This window comes from Herpailurus yagouaroundi, unplaced genomic scaffold (assembly GCF_014898765.1).
Source record: "Herpailurus yagouaroundi ecotype Mexico unplaced genomic scaffold, PumYag 190, whole genome shotgun sequence".
Classification (NCBI taxonomy): domain Eukaryota; kingdom Metazoa; phylum Chordata; class Mammalia; order Carnivora; family Felidae; genus Herpailurus; species Herpailurus yagouaroundi.
The window spans coordinates 18,451,373-18,468,607 of record NW_024412421.1 but is presented as its reverse complement, the minus strand read 5'-3'; the positions used below and the strand labels follow the sequence as shown (position 1 = coordinate 18,468,607).

Genomic DNA, 17,235 nt, shown 5'->3' with positions numbered 1-17,235 from the left:
TAAGTTTAAATTGTAAAAATGATCATTTCTAAAGTAACTAAATAAATGGGTTTATGCCATATATACACACATCTAAAAGAGGAATGACCAAAATGTATGGATGCTGACTTCTCCTTCTGTTTTAGAGAACTAGGTGTCCCTCTCTGTTATTCCACTTGCAGAACTAATGCCATCACTTCCCACATTTGTCCCCTTGATCTTTCTTTACTACCTATCTTCTTTTCTGAGACCTTCAATATCTTCTCATTGGTTCCTTTCTTCATCATACTATAAACATATCCAAGTTGTCCTCTCTTAAAACACACACACACACACACACACACACACACACACACACACACACCCCTTCCATTCATCCTGGTCCCCAAAGAAACTCCTGTTTTTTACTTCTCGCTGTAATGCTTTTCAGAAAAGTCTGTATACTGACTCCTAGAATTCCTTATCATCTGCTCATCACTCCTTAACTCTTAGCAGTCTGGAATCTACTATCAAATTTAAACTTAGAATATTACCATGAAAAATACTGGGGAGAAAATTTTAAAATAAATTCCTAAGAAAAACAATTCTCCGAAGAACCCTATGGGGGGGGGGGGATTAAAAAAATGCAACAATTCTGATGCTTCACTTTTTTTTTTACATACTTTCTCTTACCTAGATAGAATGCAATCAGAATGGATGAAAATTTTAAGTGAAAAAAACCTTGATAATTAATCTAATCCAATCACCTCATTTCCAAGTGAAGATACAGAACACAGAAATGTTAAAGTGAACTAAAAGAAAAATAAGCTGATAAGTTCCAGGGAGTCTGTCAACATCATGTTCTTAGGAGCTGTCATGTTACAGCTCTATCCAAAGTCTCTATGTTCTTGGAAAATGGTTTTGTCAAGAGTTTTCCCTGGCTAGACTTTTATGATTAGTCTGTCAGCCAGTACCATCTACATAGTCTTTTTGACCTTAAATCTATTCAGGCTACTTATTTATGATTCTTTCAATTACCGTATTCGTATACAAACAGCCTACCTTTAAGCTTCTAAATTGGTCAGTTTGAGTATGTAGCAAATGTAACCAGTAACTAAATAAGTCATTCTTTGTAATTAACATAATTACTCTTAGCAACATGTCACCTCAAACCACTTCATTTACTCTACTGAACCGCCCTCTTGAGCTCATGGGTTATGATACGTAGGGTCACTTTTTCAGCCCTCATCCCCTTTAAACTTTCCACACCATGGAATTTGACATTGGTGTTTAATCCATTTTCTTACAAGTTCCCATGATTTCAGTTACACTGAGTTCTCCCCTGTTCCATTATTTACAGCTCTTCTATCTTTACTAACTCTTGGCCTTTGTCTCCTGTTCTCTTTTAAATATCCCACTAATATCTCAAACATTTCTTTTACCACTCTATGGAAATTGCTTTTCCTCAGATCATCAGTGATTTCAGAAATACTAAATTTAATGAACATTTTTTACTCCTTATGCAACTGGACCCTCATGACTTGTCATTGGCTGTCTTTTCCTGTTTTTCTACTCCTTGGGCTGGCATGTCACCTCTCCTAGTTCTTATATCTCTGCAACTATTCTCCCTTGGTGGGCTTCTCTGCCTTTACTCATTCTTTTAAAATGCTGGCATTCCTTTAGATTCTGTCTATGACCCACTCAGTGAATGTGGGTCTTTCTCCCAGGTCTGTCCTCAACATCTTACACGTAACTAGCCATCTGCAATCTCTGAGTACCTGCAGGAATCTCAAATTCACCATCGCCAAAATTGAACTCACCTTGCCTTTCCCTCCTGTATGCACTATCTTAATTGGTGATACCACCATCTATCTTTTTTTTTTTTTTAAGTTTAATTTATTTATTTTGAGAGAGAGAGAGCAAGAGAGCCAGTGAGGGAGGAGCAGAGAGAGAGGAAGAGAGAGAATCCCAAGCAGGCTCTGCACTGTGAGCACAGAGCCTGATGCAGGGCTCGATCCCATGAACTGTGAGGTCATGACCTGAGTCAAAATCAAGAGTCCGATGCCCAACCAAGCCACCCAGGTGCCCCAGATACCACCATCTATCTTATCACCCACCCTAAAATCCTAATATCAGTGTTCCTAATTACTCCTCACAACTGATCAATCATCAGGTCCTGCTGATTTGATGCCTAATGTCTTGGGAACTCACTCCCTCCTCTTCATCCCTAAACTAATGCCCTTCAATATCTTCCCTGAACTATGATGACAAAGGTAGGTATTACAGTAAAATTTCTAAAATGCAAGTGCATTTCTCAAAGGCTCCCTGTGGTCTTGAGAATAGAGCCTACCTCTCATCATGGTATTCAGTCTTAAAGGATTCAGCTCCTGTCCACTTCTCTAGCAGAGTTTCTTCACAATTTATCCACAGGATAATTCCAGTGTTTAATTCTGAAATTAAACTTCTGATCCTCTGCCTACATTTGCTTCACCTACAAGCTTTCGGTGGATGGCAACTCCACCCTTCCAGTTGCTTAGGCCAAAAACTTGGGAGTTATCTTGACTCCTCTTTTTTTTTTACACCTCATCTGGTTCATCAGCAAATTGTGTTGGGGCTACTTTCAAAATGTATCCCAAATATGATCATTCTTGCAGCCTGCTGTGCTACATCCTGATCTGAGCTACTATCTCATTGCCCAGATTACTGCAAGAGCTCTAACTGGTCTCCTTGGTTCTACCCTTGCCCTTGCAGCAATTCCCACCCCACCCCACCGCCCCGTCCCCCAGACCAATCTATTGTCAACATAGCAGCTGGCCTATTTTTTTTTTTTTTTAATGTCAGCTCATGTACAACCTTACTCAAAACCTTCCTCATCTCTCACTGTGTCCCCCTACTGTGTCACTCTACTCCATCCACATTGGTTTCCTTGCTTTTTCTCGAAACTTCAGGTAAATTCCTGTCACAGAGCCATGGATGTTCCTTTGCCTTAAACTCTTTTCCTCCAGGTATTCTCATAGCTAACACCCTAGCCTCACTCAGCTGCTCAGTTGTCATCTCAACAAGGCCTAACCTGATCACTCTATTACTGCAACCTGCAACCTTCCTCCCCTTACACTCCTTTCCCTGGCTTTACTTGTCTCTTGTTCCACAGCACGTACCACTTTTTAGAATACTGCATCATTTATTTATTTATTGTGTTTACCGTCTGTCTCCCCACCCTCCCACCCCAATATGTAAACTCTGTTAAGGGCTAGGGATCTTTGCTTTGTTCACTGATATCTCAGAGCCTGGAACATGGTAGGCTTTCAATAAATATTTGTTGAATGAAAAAAATAAAACAATGCTCAACTTGTTAAAATTTGCTGCACAGGGGCGCCTGGGTGGCTCAGTCGGTTGAGTGTCTGACTTTGGCTCAGGTCATGATCTTCCGGTTTGTGAGTTTGAGCCTCACATCAGGTGGCTGCTGTCAGCGCGGAGCCTGCTTCAGATCCTCTTTCCCCCACTCTCTCTGCACTTCCCCCACATGTCCTCTGTCTCTCAAAAGTAAAAACATTACACAAGTCAAAAAAAAATTTGCTGCATAAATCATGCTGGGTTTTTTTGCCTCCATGTATTTGCTCAGGTGGCTGTCCTTCAGACCCCACCCTTTGTTCCTCTAGGAAGTTTCATGATACCTCTCTTTATCTTGTCCTTGGTTATATGTCTCACTCTCTGGCCTATCCCCATCTTCTCACATATTATGTATGGCTCTGCTCATAGGTCTGTCTCTTTGACTACACTGAAGAAATTCCGTGAGTCAGAGACTTTTGTTTTGGTTGTCTTCGTTGTTCCAGGGCCCAAGTCAGATCTTTAGAATATAACTAAATACTCCAGATGTTTGTTGCAGGAACTGATATGTCTGAAACTAAACCTTTCTCACAAGATCTTGTTTCTCCTCCAGTGTTCCAGAGCTTCCAGTAGTGGGCATAAAACTCCAGACCCTGAGGCCACTTCTTCCCTGATTATTTACTCCTAACCCAAAGTAATCTCTCTGTTCTTCGAACTCTAAAGTAATTTTCTTTTTTTTTTTTTTATAAATTTTTTTTTCAACGTTTATTTATTTTTGGGACAGAGAGAGACAGAGCATGAACGGGCAAGGGGCAGAGAGAGAGGGAGACACAGAATCGGAAACAGGCTCCAGGCTCCAAGCCATCAGCCCAGAGCCTGACGCGGGGCTCGAACTCCCGGACCGCGAGATCGTGACCTGGCTGAAGTCGGACGCTTAACCGACTGCGCCACCCAGGCGCCCCTAAAGTAATTTTCTAAACCTCTCTTACGCGTTCTGACTTGTATTAAGTTATAGTTGTTTCTCAGAATCACAGACTTTTGGTGTGGGAGGGACCTTGTGTGCAATTTGTTCTACCCACTCACCTGAAGTGTGAATCTCCTTTACAGCATACTCGCTCATCTATGCCTGTTAGCTTTGGCTGTTCAGGAATGTACTCCCTTCCCAAGTGGTGTGGCCACTTAATTTGGGCAACTTTCCCGATAGACAATTCTCCCTCGTATTAAGTGGAACTGTTTCCCTGTAACTTCTATTTCCATCCCCTCCTTTAAAGAGAGAGGTCACCGCTTTAAAATGTAAACATTATTGGGGTGCCTGGGTGGCGCAGTCGGTTAAGCGTCCGACTTCAGCCAGGTCAGAATCTCACGGTCCGTGAGTTCGAGTCCCGCATCGGGCTCTGTGCTGACAGCTCGGAGCTCGGAGCTCGGAGCCTGGAGCCTGTTTCCGATTCTGTGTCTCCCTCTCTCTCTGCCCCTCCCCCGTTCATGCTCTGTCTCTCTCTGTCCCAAAAATAAATAAATGTTGAAAAAAAATTAAAAAAAAATGTAAACATTATTTTTTCCTTCTCCTTTTCTTTTCTTGAGTTCCTTCAACATATTCTCCCGTGACAGTCTCTACTGCTCTAACCAGCCAGGGCACCTTCCTCCAAATCATGGCTCATTCTCTCTCCAGACCTCCGTTCAGAACTGAGTGCAGGGCGCTCGCCATGCCTGATGCCACGAAGCGGGCAGCCCCACTGTCCTCTGCGGGCTATAAGCACAGCTGCCTGGCCTGGTAACCTGGGTGGCTGGTGTGCAGGGCCACGTGGAGGCCACTCGTGCAGACCTGCGCACTTTGCTTTGTGACTGTGTCCGTGAACCCCTGAAGGGCAGACAGTGCCTTCTCTCCTTCTGCCCCCGGGTGCGCAGTCAACTGCCTTGCCTCTCGGCAGGCCTAGGGTGAACGACAAGGCCGGGGGGGGGGCGCCTGGGTGGCTCAGTCCGTTGAGCCTCCCACTTCGGCTCGGAGGGCTGGAGCCCCACCTCAAGCTCTGTGCTGTTCAGAGCCTGAAGCCTGCTTCAGATTCTGTGTCTCCTTCTCTCTCTGCCCCTGTCCCACTCGCGCTGTGTCTCTGTCTCTCAAAAATAAATAAACTTAAAAAAAAAAAAAAAACTTAAAAGAAAGAGAAGGCAGGGGATTCCGCTTTGTACTTGAGAGCCATCTCCCGCTGCCCTTGAGCACGCTTCAACACCGCCCCCACCCGGTGGCCTGGCCTCACCAGCCGCAGCATTTTCACTTGGCCTTTCACGCTGAAGCAGAAGGGGCGATGCTTCTGCTTCAGCGTCTGCATCGCGCTCGCAGCCGACCCAGCAACAACGCTTCTTTCCTTCAGACCTTCTCCTCAGCGCACGGCTCCGCCAGTCCTCGCGCGGCGACCGCAACTGTCACAGCCACCGCCCGCGGCCCTTCTAGGATTCCCGCCCTCGCGCGCTCGCACGTCACCGCGGTCTGCACTCGGGCGCATGCGCCCCACGGGAGCGGATTGCTCGCCTCGCTCGCCTTCTCTCTCTCTCTCTCTCCCTCTTACTCCCTCTCTCTCCCTCTCTCCCCGAACTGGTGGGGTTTGCCTGCTACATTTCCACTGGCCTATGGGGAACCACGCTGGCTGGTCCCTCTTAATGCCGCCCCATCTCGCACTACCAGGCACCAATGACAACTGCTCTCCAGCAGTCCATATGGGTTTTCCTGTCTGGGAGTGCTTCCGGAGGTGGGTGCGGGATGGGGGTGGGAGGGGGGGTGGAGTTCAGGAATACCTGCTGGGCAACCCCAGACTTTGGGAATCTCAAATAACACCCCTCAGAGTGGATTTCCCTTGGTCACTCCGTCTAGAGTAGCCACCATCACTTTCTCTTCATAGCACTTATCACTAGGTGATATATTTAAGAATATAAATTGCACAAAACCAGGGGCTTGCCTGTGTCTGTTTCTCTCCTTGCAAGGTCCCCAGGGTCTGACACATAATAGATGTAGAATATGTGTAATCTAAACTAATGGCCTGGGCCTTATACCCTGTCCTTGTCCCCAGGGTATCACAGTCTGATCGAACAGCTTCATCCCAAGTCCCAAAAATGTTGCACTTAATCCTGAAGTTTGTGGAGGGCACGTTTGCCCTGTGCTAGGTCTGTGGCAGATATCACAGAAAGCACTAGATGAGGTTGTGGCTTTCGGGTAGCTGATTAGAGACTGAGTGAAACCTCTCATAAATGACGTCCTCTTCCCTGTCCTAGAGGTGACTGCTAGCACCTTGCACTTCTGGGAGAGGTGGGAAATCCCCCCACTTAAGCACTGGAATGGGCATGCACACACAGTTCTTACTGCAGCAGCTTGGGTTTCAGGGCCTGGGCCTGTTGAATTATATATACCCATCTACCTCACACCTGGGCTGAATTTTTGCTACCTGACTATGGATGGGATTTACAGGCTTCCTTCCCACCCCCAGTTGTCTGCACAGTTGGCATATTGGTTGTGCCTTTCTTTGTTAAAAGATAAACTGAGGTATATTAAAATTTTAAGAGTTTGAGCAAAAATCGATATGATTCAGGTGGCATCCAGTCTAGCAAATAGAAAGGAGCTCCGAGGAGCTGTACAAAATAAAAAACTTTTATAGGCAAAAGGAAGTGAGAACAAGGAAGCTACACAGGCAAAAAAGCGGGTTGGTTATTTTTAGGTTACTTTGCTGTAGGGGATGGCAGGGGTCTAGGGGGCAGATTACATAACTAGTGTTGATCAGGCGATTCCTGATGGACTGGCTTAAGGGTTCATTTCTGGGAGAGCCCAAACTACAATTAAATCTTGGTTTGGTCAGCTAGGGCTTAGCATAAGCAACTCCCATTTTGGACCTGTTTCCTGTTTTTTTTTTTTTTTTTAACACTTTCTTGAGCGATCTAGTACATTTACAGTCTAGAACCTGGACATGTCAAAGTTCAGAGGGAAGAGGCTGTGAAGCAAGATACATGGCTTCATCCCTTTAATGAATGCTTCTGATCATTTTAATCAAGTTACCTAAGTTTTGGAGGATCATCGTTGAGAAGAATAAATGATACCCTAAGTATGTGCCAGGTGCCTGGATAGAACACGTGCTCGATTAAGTAATCTCCAATAATTTATTAACCAACCAGTCGTTGGTATTGTTGGCCATCCGTCCCTCAAGTCTTGCCAAGTCAGGGGTCGCGTCGGCGGGAAGATGTCCTGGCTGCAAACGGCTTTGCCTACACCTTGAAGTACTTTCCGGGTGGGAGAGAGGGTGAAATACGACAGGGTCTCTTTAAGAGCCCGGCGCCAGCAGGCGCCCCGGCAGCCGGCGCGGGGATGGAGGCGGCGCGCTGCGCTGGCGCTGAGTGGCGCAGGAAGGAAACGGAGCCGCCGGATCCACCCGCCGGGCTATGCTGCCGCGGTCGCTGCGGTGCTGGGCCGCCCAGGCGCTGCGGCGCGGGGGGACTGGGAGCCCCGCCTCGGGCCCCGGGACGCGGGGGGCGCAGCGCCGGGCCTGGCCTCTGGGTAACGCCTCTTTCGGTTCCATGTCTAGCGACCCGCGCCTTGGGTCTCAGCGGCTGCCCGTCTCACTCCCCGCCCTCTGGCCTGAACCCGAAACTACTCCAAGCCTCCGGGATTTCCTGCGGGGGCTTGGAGGGGCGAGGGCAATCGTTGACAGCTACTCCAGACCCCAGCCGGCCGCCAGTGGGTGGCCGCCAGTGGGTGGGGCCGTGGGGCCCCGGCCCCTCTCTGTTCGGAGCTGGGGAGCCCTATAGAGAGCAGAAGGATCCGCTACCCCCGCGAGTGCGCGCTGCCCCAGTCCCCGTCCCACTCTTGGTCTTGATTCTTTTGGCCTTGGGGAAGACGGAGGCTGGCAGCTGCAAGTTAACAAGTTCCCGGTGGGTGGTGGGTGGTTTAGGCTCTGAGCCTTTCTGCTGCCCCTGGGACTAGGGACTTCCCCTTTCAGAAATGGGAGTCACCATTATAGCCAAATCCTAGTGTTCTTTGGCCTCGGGTTGTTGGGTGGCACCTGTGTGGTGGTTGGGCCAAGGTGTCAGCCCTGGGCTGAAACCCATGCCTGCTGCCCACTCTTAACCCTCGCGTCCCACTGGTGGCTACTCTGTTTGAACTTACTGGACCCATCTGTGAGGACCATAAATATGAAATATTTGGAAAATGGAAAGTATGATATACTACGTGAAAAAAGCTGAGCACAGTTGGGGCCCAGAGGTGCCAACAGGATCCGGGCAGCAGCTGCACAGTGTCCATGTAGGTAGACAACAGTGGTGGGTCTGCCTCCATCCACCCATGGAGGGACTCAGATGTCATCAGAAAACATTTTTAGGCCAGGGAGTAAGTGTAAACATGACTTTTTCGTGGTGGTTTTGAAAACTAGGACAAAGAAGAGTGAATTACTTAAAGCTGACTTTAAAAATTGATTTCCTTTCTTTTATAGATAAAGATAGAGAAAATGAAAAAGAGAAAAAATCAGTGGTAAGTCCCTCTTTTATGTGCACTCCTCAGTGTAGGATTATATACAGAGAGCGGGAGGATTGTATATGCACAGGGAGAGAGAGAGGAGAGAGAAGAGGTGAGTGAAGAAATATGTGCACATAGTAAAAAACAAAAATATAAGAGGATCTCCAGGGATGAGGAAGTCTGTCTTCACCCCTGGGCCTCAGACCCCCTTCCCAGAGGCCACCTCTTATGAGGTTCCATATCAAGAGTCTGCGCAGGTAGGAGCATACATGTATTCACAGCCTTTAGGTAGATTTGGATTGTCAGCTTGATGAATGATTACAAAGGGATTTGAAAAATGCTCACCTTCTGGCAAAGATTGGTTTCACTTTGGGTTAGTGGTTGGCAGCCTGGCTGTGAGGGAAGATCTGCTGACTGCTGCTCCCTGTCCTCCAGTGCTGAGATGGGTGGGTGGGGATACCAGAGAGAATCCATGTGGGTCCCCAGACATGGGTTCAGTCAGTGTCGTGACTTTGAGATGCCAGCTCTGGCATGGGACTGGGACTGGTGTGAGGTTGAAGGTCAAAGGACGGCCAAGCTGGACATGTTCATGGGGATGTTGGAGACTTTAGCTGGCTGGGGTGAGGAACAATATTTTGGTCACCATCAATCCAGAGGCTCAGTTTCTTGAGGGAGCCAGAAGTCGGTAGCTTCTGTGGCTCAGAAGAAAGTGGCTTGGTGAATGGTGGCAGGAATAACTTGGCTGGTATCTGCAGAGGGCAGAAAAGGTGAGCAAGTGCCCTGGGTATTCGGGATGATGGAGAAGGCCAAGGATGGAATAAAGTCACGTGGAGAGGATTGGTGATTGGGAGCCTTGAGATTTACCAAAGTATGTTGAAATGAGAGGTGGGGTGGATTCTGACACCACAGAAGGAGAAGGGGGTAGAATGTTGAGCTGAATGAGAATTGATACATTATTGTGCTGTTAATTACTGAGCTAGGCACTGATGTGAGCCAGACTTACCCTGGCTGCTTTCTGGGTATGGTTCAACATGCCTCAGGCACACAGTAGGTCCATTAGAAGTGGTATGGAGCCTGCATTTAGGCCCGTGGCTATTGTTTATCGTTCAAATCTTCTCCGTTCCTGTGTGGATCTGGGGACCAAGCAGCCCCTGTCACTAGTCAGTCCCTGGTCTGATCGGAGAGACAGCAGTAACTAGGGCCATGGTGGATCTGGAACAGCAGTGATTCTGGGGGCTGTGAGTAGAGGGCAGAGCGTCCAGAGGACAGTGACTGAGGGGAACTTGGGGAGCCTTGAGGCCTCCTGGGAGATGAAGGAAAGGGGGAGGCTGGAGTGTTGGAGCAGAGGGCGCTGCAAGTGTGAGTCATAGAAGGAAGAGACCCTGTAGGCCCAAAGCTTTGGCCGGTCCCCTGAGAGCTGGCATGGGAGTGTGGAGACAGTTCCCAACACCTGGAGCCACTAAAAGACTTTGCCTCTCAGGAAGAGATGGTGGTGGGCCATGGGTGGAGTTGAGGGTCACTGCCGGGCCAGAGTGGAAGGCAGAGAGGCCAGTGGGGAAGCCACTCCAGCCACATAGGGTAGGGGCCAGGGAGACAGGCCCAGGTTCTGCAGATGAGTAGGAAGCAGGGTCCAGAGGAGTTGCTGAGTTACTGGGTGAAGACAGAAGACACCAGGGTGTTGGGTTGTCTAGGTGGATGGTGCAGCCTTTCCTGAGGACTGGAACAGGAAGAAGAGCCATATGTGGGTATTGGGAGGTGACAAACTGAGGTGCCCAGGGGACAAGCCACCAGACAGGGCGCTTCAAGTCCTCATCTTTGCTGACCTGCAACCGTGAAGTTAGTCACCACCACGGAATAGGAACACGCCCTTTTGGAGGAAGGTCTCATCCAAGCAATATGTTTCCTGCAGTGAACAGGAAAGAAACAGTCTGTGCAGAGCAGTGTCTAGGCTGAGCTTGTTCTCATTTTCTGGGAAGAGAATAATTTGTTTCCTTTACAGAACAGCAATAAAACATCATATCCATTAGTTGCCCTGATGGGATATGCCTTTTGTGCACTCGGTTGAGTTCATTTTGCGGTGTTGAGTTCTATGGGAGTGAGCTGGCATCTGTTAGAAGTGTCGTTGTCTAGCCTTCCTCGATACCCATTAGGATCAGGGCAGGAGGAAATAGTCACAGCTGACTGGCGGAATTTATAGTGAGGGAACAAGGTGAGATGGCCCACTGTGACCCCGCGTTTTATGTGGGGTGTGACTGAGGCTTCCCTGGGGTCGTGAAAAGGGGTCTGCCAGACCTAGGTGTGATTCCGTCTTTTCCCTCCGCCAGGCCTGGTGCCTTGGGCAAGTCACATACGTGGGCCACGTCTCTCTGGGTGCCTCCGGCCTGAGTTTAAAGGTCACTGTGCCCTCATGGCTGTCTGTGAGCCCTCTCTCCCACTGCAGTTAGTGTCTGCAGAGTGTGGGTTCCAGCTGTGCTTTCTGCTTTATGCCCTTCTACAAACCTCATTTTTCACTTCTGTGAAAGTGTTAGGACCCATTGCTTGGGTTCTGGCAAGGTGAAATGTGGTAACGGTGTATGTTGCCCATCTTTGGGCCTGGCCTACTGCAAGGTGCTCAACCTTCTCTCCAGTCTGAATATTTTCCAGTCCATAGCTGAGTGTGTTCTTCCATGTAAAGCAGTGAGTTAAGTTCTAGATAACAGGGGCGCCTGGGTGGCTCAGTCGGTTGAGCGTCTGACTTCGGCTCAGGTCATGATCTCACAGTTTGTGAGTTCGAGCCCCGCGTCGGGCTCTGTGCTGACAGCTCAGAGCCTGGAGCCTGCTTCAGATTCTGTGTCTCCCTCTCTCTCTGCCCCTTCCCTGCTCATACTCTGTCTCTCTCTGTCTCTCAAAAATGAATAAACGTTAAAAAAAAAAAAGTTTTTTTTAAATTTACAAAAAAAGAGTTCTAGATAACATATACATGCTTCCCAACCTCAAAGCCATTAGGCTCTTGTTAAGGAGGCTGGACCCTTAGGCCTAAAATCTGATGGTCTGAGGGGCTGAGCAAGGGAAGGGCAGAGCTAGGGTGGCCAGTGGCAAGCAATGTATGGCCTAGGAAGGAATGTAAGGGAGGGTCTGTCTTGGAGGGCAGTGGCCCAGTGGCCACCAGCGGCCACCAATCGTGGGCCTGGAGCTGACCACCAGGGGTGGGAATCAGTTTGTTACTACTAATGGTGGGACCTTGGGTATTTCCTGTGGAGGGAATTCTGTGTGCACATTGAACTCTTGGACTGAACCAGTTATGCTGTTCACGTGAACCGTTCCCTAGAAATTCTTCCCTGATGCTCACTTAGATGCTCGACTTTCGATTCTAATCTGTATTTGTCTTTTGTTAGATCTGTGTTGAGGGCAATATTGCAAGTGGGAAGACGACATGCCTCGAGTTCTTCTCCAAAACAACAGGGATTGAGGTACGGCCTCCGCACCGGCTCTGAAAGAACCTGTAAAAGCTTGATGGCATGACTTACAGAGGGTGTAGACCAGCCATATCCAATAGAAATATAATGCAGGCCACATATGTAATGTAAAATTCTAATGGTTTTGCTAAAAAAAAAAAAACCCGAACAAACCCAAATATTTAATTTTACGTAATCTAAATGTTATCATGTCAACATGTAATCAATATAAAAATCATCAGTGAATTATTTCACGTTCTGTTTTTCATGCCAGGTCTTTGGAATATGGAACATATTTTATAGTTACAGTGTATCTCAATTTGGACTAGTCACATTTGAAGTTTGTAATAGCTCTAAGTGGCTCCTGGCCACCGTGTCAGACAGTGCAGGTATAGACTTTCCTGCATTCTGGTTAAGAGGGGTCTGCATGTGGAGAAGGAAGTCAGACTGTTGAGAGTGGGGAGCATATTATGGTGTCACATCTGTGATATCCATGTGCACGCTACAGAGTATTGCCATGGGGAGCCAGTTAACATAATCTCTAGTTCATTTACAGCCAGTCACTCAAAATAACCTCACAGATCCTGAAGAAGTGCCTCTACACTAAGACCCTGACTTTTCTCCCTCGTAGATTAAAATCTATCCGGTGTAATTCCCTGCGGTGTAATTTTTTCTGTTTATGGCTCTTTTTTGTCACTATAGATCCTACAATTTTCATACCTTTGGAGTCTTTTCTTTCCTTCTTTCCCTTCTTGCTTTTTACTTCTATTAAACATATATATGGTTTGGTAAAAAGAATAAACATTCTGTAGCCCTTGTCTTGTTTGTGCAGGAAAGAGTTCACAGGCCCAAGACTGCTGTCCTCGGAGAGGCTTGTTTGTGAGGTTGGCCCTTCCTGGCGTGTAGGAACTTCGATTTTGGGAGAATTCCACCATTTCCCAACTGATAGAAGTGGCTCTCTGTGCCTAAACTGTCTGTGCAAGCAATATGGTTTAGTCTGGACACCTGCTTTCTTCCTGGGAGTCTGGAATTTTTGGATGTGCCGGCCAGAGACTGCCTACATGCCTGCGCTCTGATCAAAACCCTGAACTCCCAGGCTCGGGCCAGCTTCCCTGGTGGAACACCACCTCACACATCTTGTCACAGGTTGCTACTGGGGGAGTTAAGTGCTTCCTGGGTGACTCCCCTGGAAGAGGCCCTTTGGACACTTGTGCCTGGTTTCCTCGTAGACTTTGTTCACCCTTTTTCTTTGCTGATTTTGTTTAGTACCCTTTCTCTGTAACAAATCTCAGCTGTGATTACCACTATATTCTGTGTCCTGTGAGTCCTCGTAGTGAATAATCAAACCTTGGGAGGCAGGGGTCTTAGGGACTCCTGACACACCTGAGTGGTGTAACTCCACATGGCACTTTAGGAACACTTAACGTTCTTATGTAAGACCTTGGGGCCAATGGACAACAATAATAAAAATAACAACAATGGGAGTTCACATCTAATGAGGATAATACTATATGCCAGGCACTATATGCCTGTGTTGAGGCTTCAATATATTATCTAATTGATTTCATCCTCATAAGAGTAGTCCCAGTGAGGTCGGTGCAATTATCACCTCATTTGCAGAGGAGGAAACCAAGGCTCAGTGAGGCTACATGAATGGCCAGGGTCACACTGCTAGTGTGTGGCAGAGAGCCAGGTCCCAGCCCAGGCTGTCTGGCTCCAGGGGCCACACCCTTGTTTGGTTTTTCTGTAGCGTGAAGAAGGGCTTTGGTGGCTTTAGGAAGAACTCAGCCTTCAGATATCAGCTCAATGCTCTTTGACCTCCCCAGCTAGGTTACCCACCTTGGTGTAGATTTTTCTGGCCCCTCTGTATCTTTGTTTTACACCTCTTCTTGAAGTTTGAAAATATGTGATTTCTGTGATGATCCGATTAAGGTCTGCTTCTCCCAGTAAGTTTCAAGTTCCGTAAAAGCAGAGGCGGAGGTGGTTTTTGTTCTTGCCTAGCATGGCACCTGGCACAGTGAGTCCTCAGTAAGTATTGAATGGCAGTGCCATAGATTGAGCACAGGTCAAGGCTGCCTGTGACCAGCCTCTGGTGGGCCTGAGTGGTGCAGCATATGCTACTCAGGACAGCAATGGAGGGCTGAGGGGCAGGCAGTGATTCACAGAGGAAAGGATATTTGAGCTGGATTTTGAAGGATATATAGGAATTTTCTATGTAATGAAAGTTGATGTGAACTGAGGTGAGATGGGCATATTGGGCAGAAGGAACAGCATGAGCAAAGGCACAGACGTATAAAGTGTCAGAGGACGTTACTCTTCATGGGTTCCATGCATTGCTTTCCTTTGGTCTTTTGTGACCTATAGAACCTGCTTACATGCACTTTCAGGCCTCCAGATAGATCTGGGTACTCTCAAATTCTTGGCCCTGAGAGTACCATTTAAATCCTTTCCAGCACATACCTGTACCCCTAGAAAGGCTCTGGAACAGTTTAGGGAGTAAACCAATGAAACGTGACTCTTAGCTGTCAGTGGGCCCAATGCAGAGTTCAAAGGAGGAAATGGAGGCAGAGCAAATTGCTGAGGTCACGCGAGAGCCCCCAAGCTGGCAAGCTGGGCCTTAAACCACAGCCGGAAGTGCCTCAAGTAGCTTCTGTCTTGGCTTCTATCCCCTGTCTGCCCAGCCTGGCATGGGGACATTAAGGGCTGGGATGGAACACTTGAAGGAGATATTGAGAGAACCTTCCTTGCCCTCAGCTCCCAGGGCACCCAGAAGGGTGGTATGTGTGTATTCAGGGATGCACAGAGTTCTCAGCTCATTTTTGGAAGTCCTGTGAGAAAGCCATGTCTAGATAGAGTTGTGGCTTCGAAGAGAGGATTGCCCCACTATTTTCGTCTACCCTGGGTGCCCAAATCGTGAGGAACAGTAGACTTCTGATATTTTCTTTCCTTGCAGGTGTTACAGGAGCCAGTGCCCAAGTGGAGAAATGTCCGTGGCCATAATCCTCTGGTGGGTGTGTTGTCTTCTGCGTGAACTGCCAGCTTTGGTTTAAGTGGCTGCGGATGGTGTGCCAGTGTTTGAGTTTGCCCCCTCCCTGCCCAGGCATTTTCCTATCTCTTAGCTGGGGTGGAAGAAAAGAGGGAGGGGCAATTGGAAGATGGCAGCATATTGGTGTTCTGAGGTCAAGGAGCTCTGAGGCCTGGCTGGGCATTTGCAGATCACAGGGACCTTCTGTCAACTATCCTAAACTGTCCCAGGTGGTCAGCCTCAGCTGCCAGGGGTGTCCATTTCCTGTGGCTCATTCTACCCGTATCCTCTTCTAGAAGGAACCCAGTAGAACCTAGGTCTCCCCTAGGACCTGTCTCTAAGTAACAAAGTTGCTCAGTAAACCTCTGGTTTGGGTTTGCAGTTGGCAATGCCCAGGGGCTGAATTCGGCTCACCCTGTAGCTACCTCTTGCTTTGCCAAGGGTGGACCTAGCAAGCAGGGGCTACAGTGTGCCTGAGCTCCTTCCTTCCATCCCCATCTGGCTGCTTGGAAGAGATGGGTGGAGTTTGAGTCTGGTAAGAGGGAGCTTAAGAAAGGGATGATGGTTCTGGGCTCCTGCCCCGTGTTGTAGGGATGATTAGTTTCACTTTTCAGGTGAGGAAACTGCAGCTGAAATAAGTTGCCCAAGGTCATATACCTCTGGTAAATGACAGAGCTAGTAGCTCTGACCCGTGGAGCAGGGGGAGCTTGTGCCGGCTCCTCATTTCTGGCAACACAAGTGACATCTCCTTGTGTGGTTCATTAGACTCTGAGTTGCACTAGCAGCAGGGACTATGACTAATATGGCTGACTGTGTTTGCTACAACATAGCGCTCTGTCAGGCACCTAGTAGGTGCTCATTCATTCGTTCATTCAACCAGTATTTATTGAATGCCTGCCATGTGCCAGGCACTGTTTAGATTCTGGAGCAGTGACATCTCAAAGCTCTTGCTCTCTTGGCCTTAATATTCTGGTGTGGGGAGGCAGAAGACAATTCGGTAGTGATTTGGTAGGTGGTGATGGGAGCTGTGAAGATACCTGAAGCAGGCAAAAGGGTATTAATTAAATACGGCAGAAGTTCTCAGAGCCTTTGAATAAAGAATCCCAGAGACGTGAAAATAGTTTCACCTCTGTGCATGTGGGAGAAGATAGAATGCCACTCGTTCTCTTTGGGCATAATAAAGAAGCCTCAGAAACATTCATATTCTTTAGGAACCAGCTAAGATAGCTAGGTCATAGATGTTAGGGCTCAGAGGTGACATTGTACAGGACACAGTCCCGGTCTCAAGAGTCTGAGTCTCCTCAGGACAAACAGCATCTCCAAAGACAGTTTTATAATACAGAATATGATAGAATTAGGTATTTCTAGACACGTTTCTGCTCTGGACAGAAGGGCAAGATTGGTAGTTTTGTGAAGTGTCAATTCATCACTTTATCTGAATTGGCTTTCTGATGCAGGGAGATGTTTGTTCAGCCTTCAGATGGAGAGTGTTTCTCCTAAGCTTTCTGAGATTTTCTTTCATCTGCAGGTAGGAGTTTGCAGTTTTCTATGCGGAGCACTGGAATTTCATTAGTTAGCACCGAGAGAGAGAGAAAAAAAGGAAAAATGTGGAAACGAGCAGAATTTAAGATTATTAGCAAATGAAAAATGGAACATGGACTGTTTTATATATACTGGCAACAAAGAATGATGGGCATGGGGCTGTTCTTTTGGATAAGATAGTTGGGGAAGGCATCTCTGCCAAGGGGACACTTGAGCACAGACTTAAACGTAGAGAGTGAGCAGTACAGATTTCTGGAGCAAAAGTGTTCAGTTACAAGTCATAGCAAATGCAAAGGCCCTGAGGTGGGGTCATGCTTGGGTGTTTAGGGGGGACACTCAGGAGGCTTGTGTGGTTGGAAGAACATTGAGTCAGAGGAAGGGTCGTAGGAGACAAGGGAAGATGGAAGTGATTTTCTAGGGCCCTGTGGGCTTTGGTAAGGGGTTTGGCTTTCATTCTGAAT

General features: G+C 47.7%; 2 protein-coding genes across 18 annotated transcripts in view; one reads left to right on the top strand and one right to left on the bottom strand.

Annotated features, from left to right (window-relative positions):
* LOC121045407 (chemokine-like factor) overlaps positions 1–5,747 on the bottom strand; it is a 46,571-nt gene extending 40,824 nt beyond the window's left edge. For 7 of the 8 annotated variants that reach the window (XM_040498224.1, XM_040498225.1, XM_040498223.1 and 4 more), the window contains exon 1: positions 5,541–5,747. In XM_040498224.1, the coding sequence (XP_040354158.1) occupies positions 5,541–5,612 (72 nt within the window). In that variant the 5' untranslated portion in view covers positions 5,613–5,747. Of the gene's footprint in view, positions 1–4,368; positions 4,549–5,540 lie in introns of all 8 variants that reach the window. The other variant, XR_005797741.1, reaches the window with a different exon arrangement.
* Positions 5,748–5,839: 92 nt separating this feature from the next.
* Positions 5,840–17,235, top strand: part of TK2 (thymidine kinase 2) — a 36,617-nt gene continuing 25,221 nt past the window's right edge. For 2 of the 10 annotated variants that reach the window (XM_040498208.1, XM_040498212.1), the window contains exons 1-4: positions 7,826–8,017; positions 8,751–8,788; positions 12,148–12,222; positions 15,161–15,214. In XM_040498208.1, the coding sequence (XP_040354142.1) occupies positions 7,840–8,017; positions 8,751–8,788; positions 12,148–12,222; positions 15,161–15,214 (345 nt within the window). In that variant the 5' untranslated portion in view covers positions 7,826–7,839. The other 8 variants (XM_040498216.1, XM_040498213.1, XM_040498211.1 and 5 more) reach the window with 8 other exon arrangements.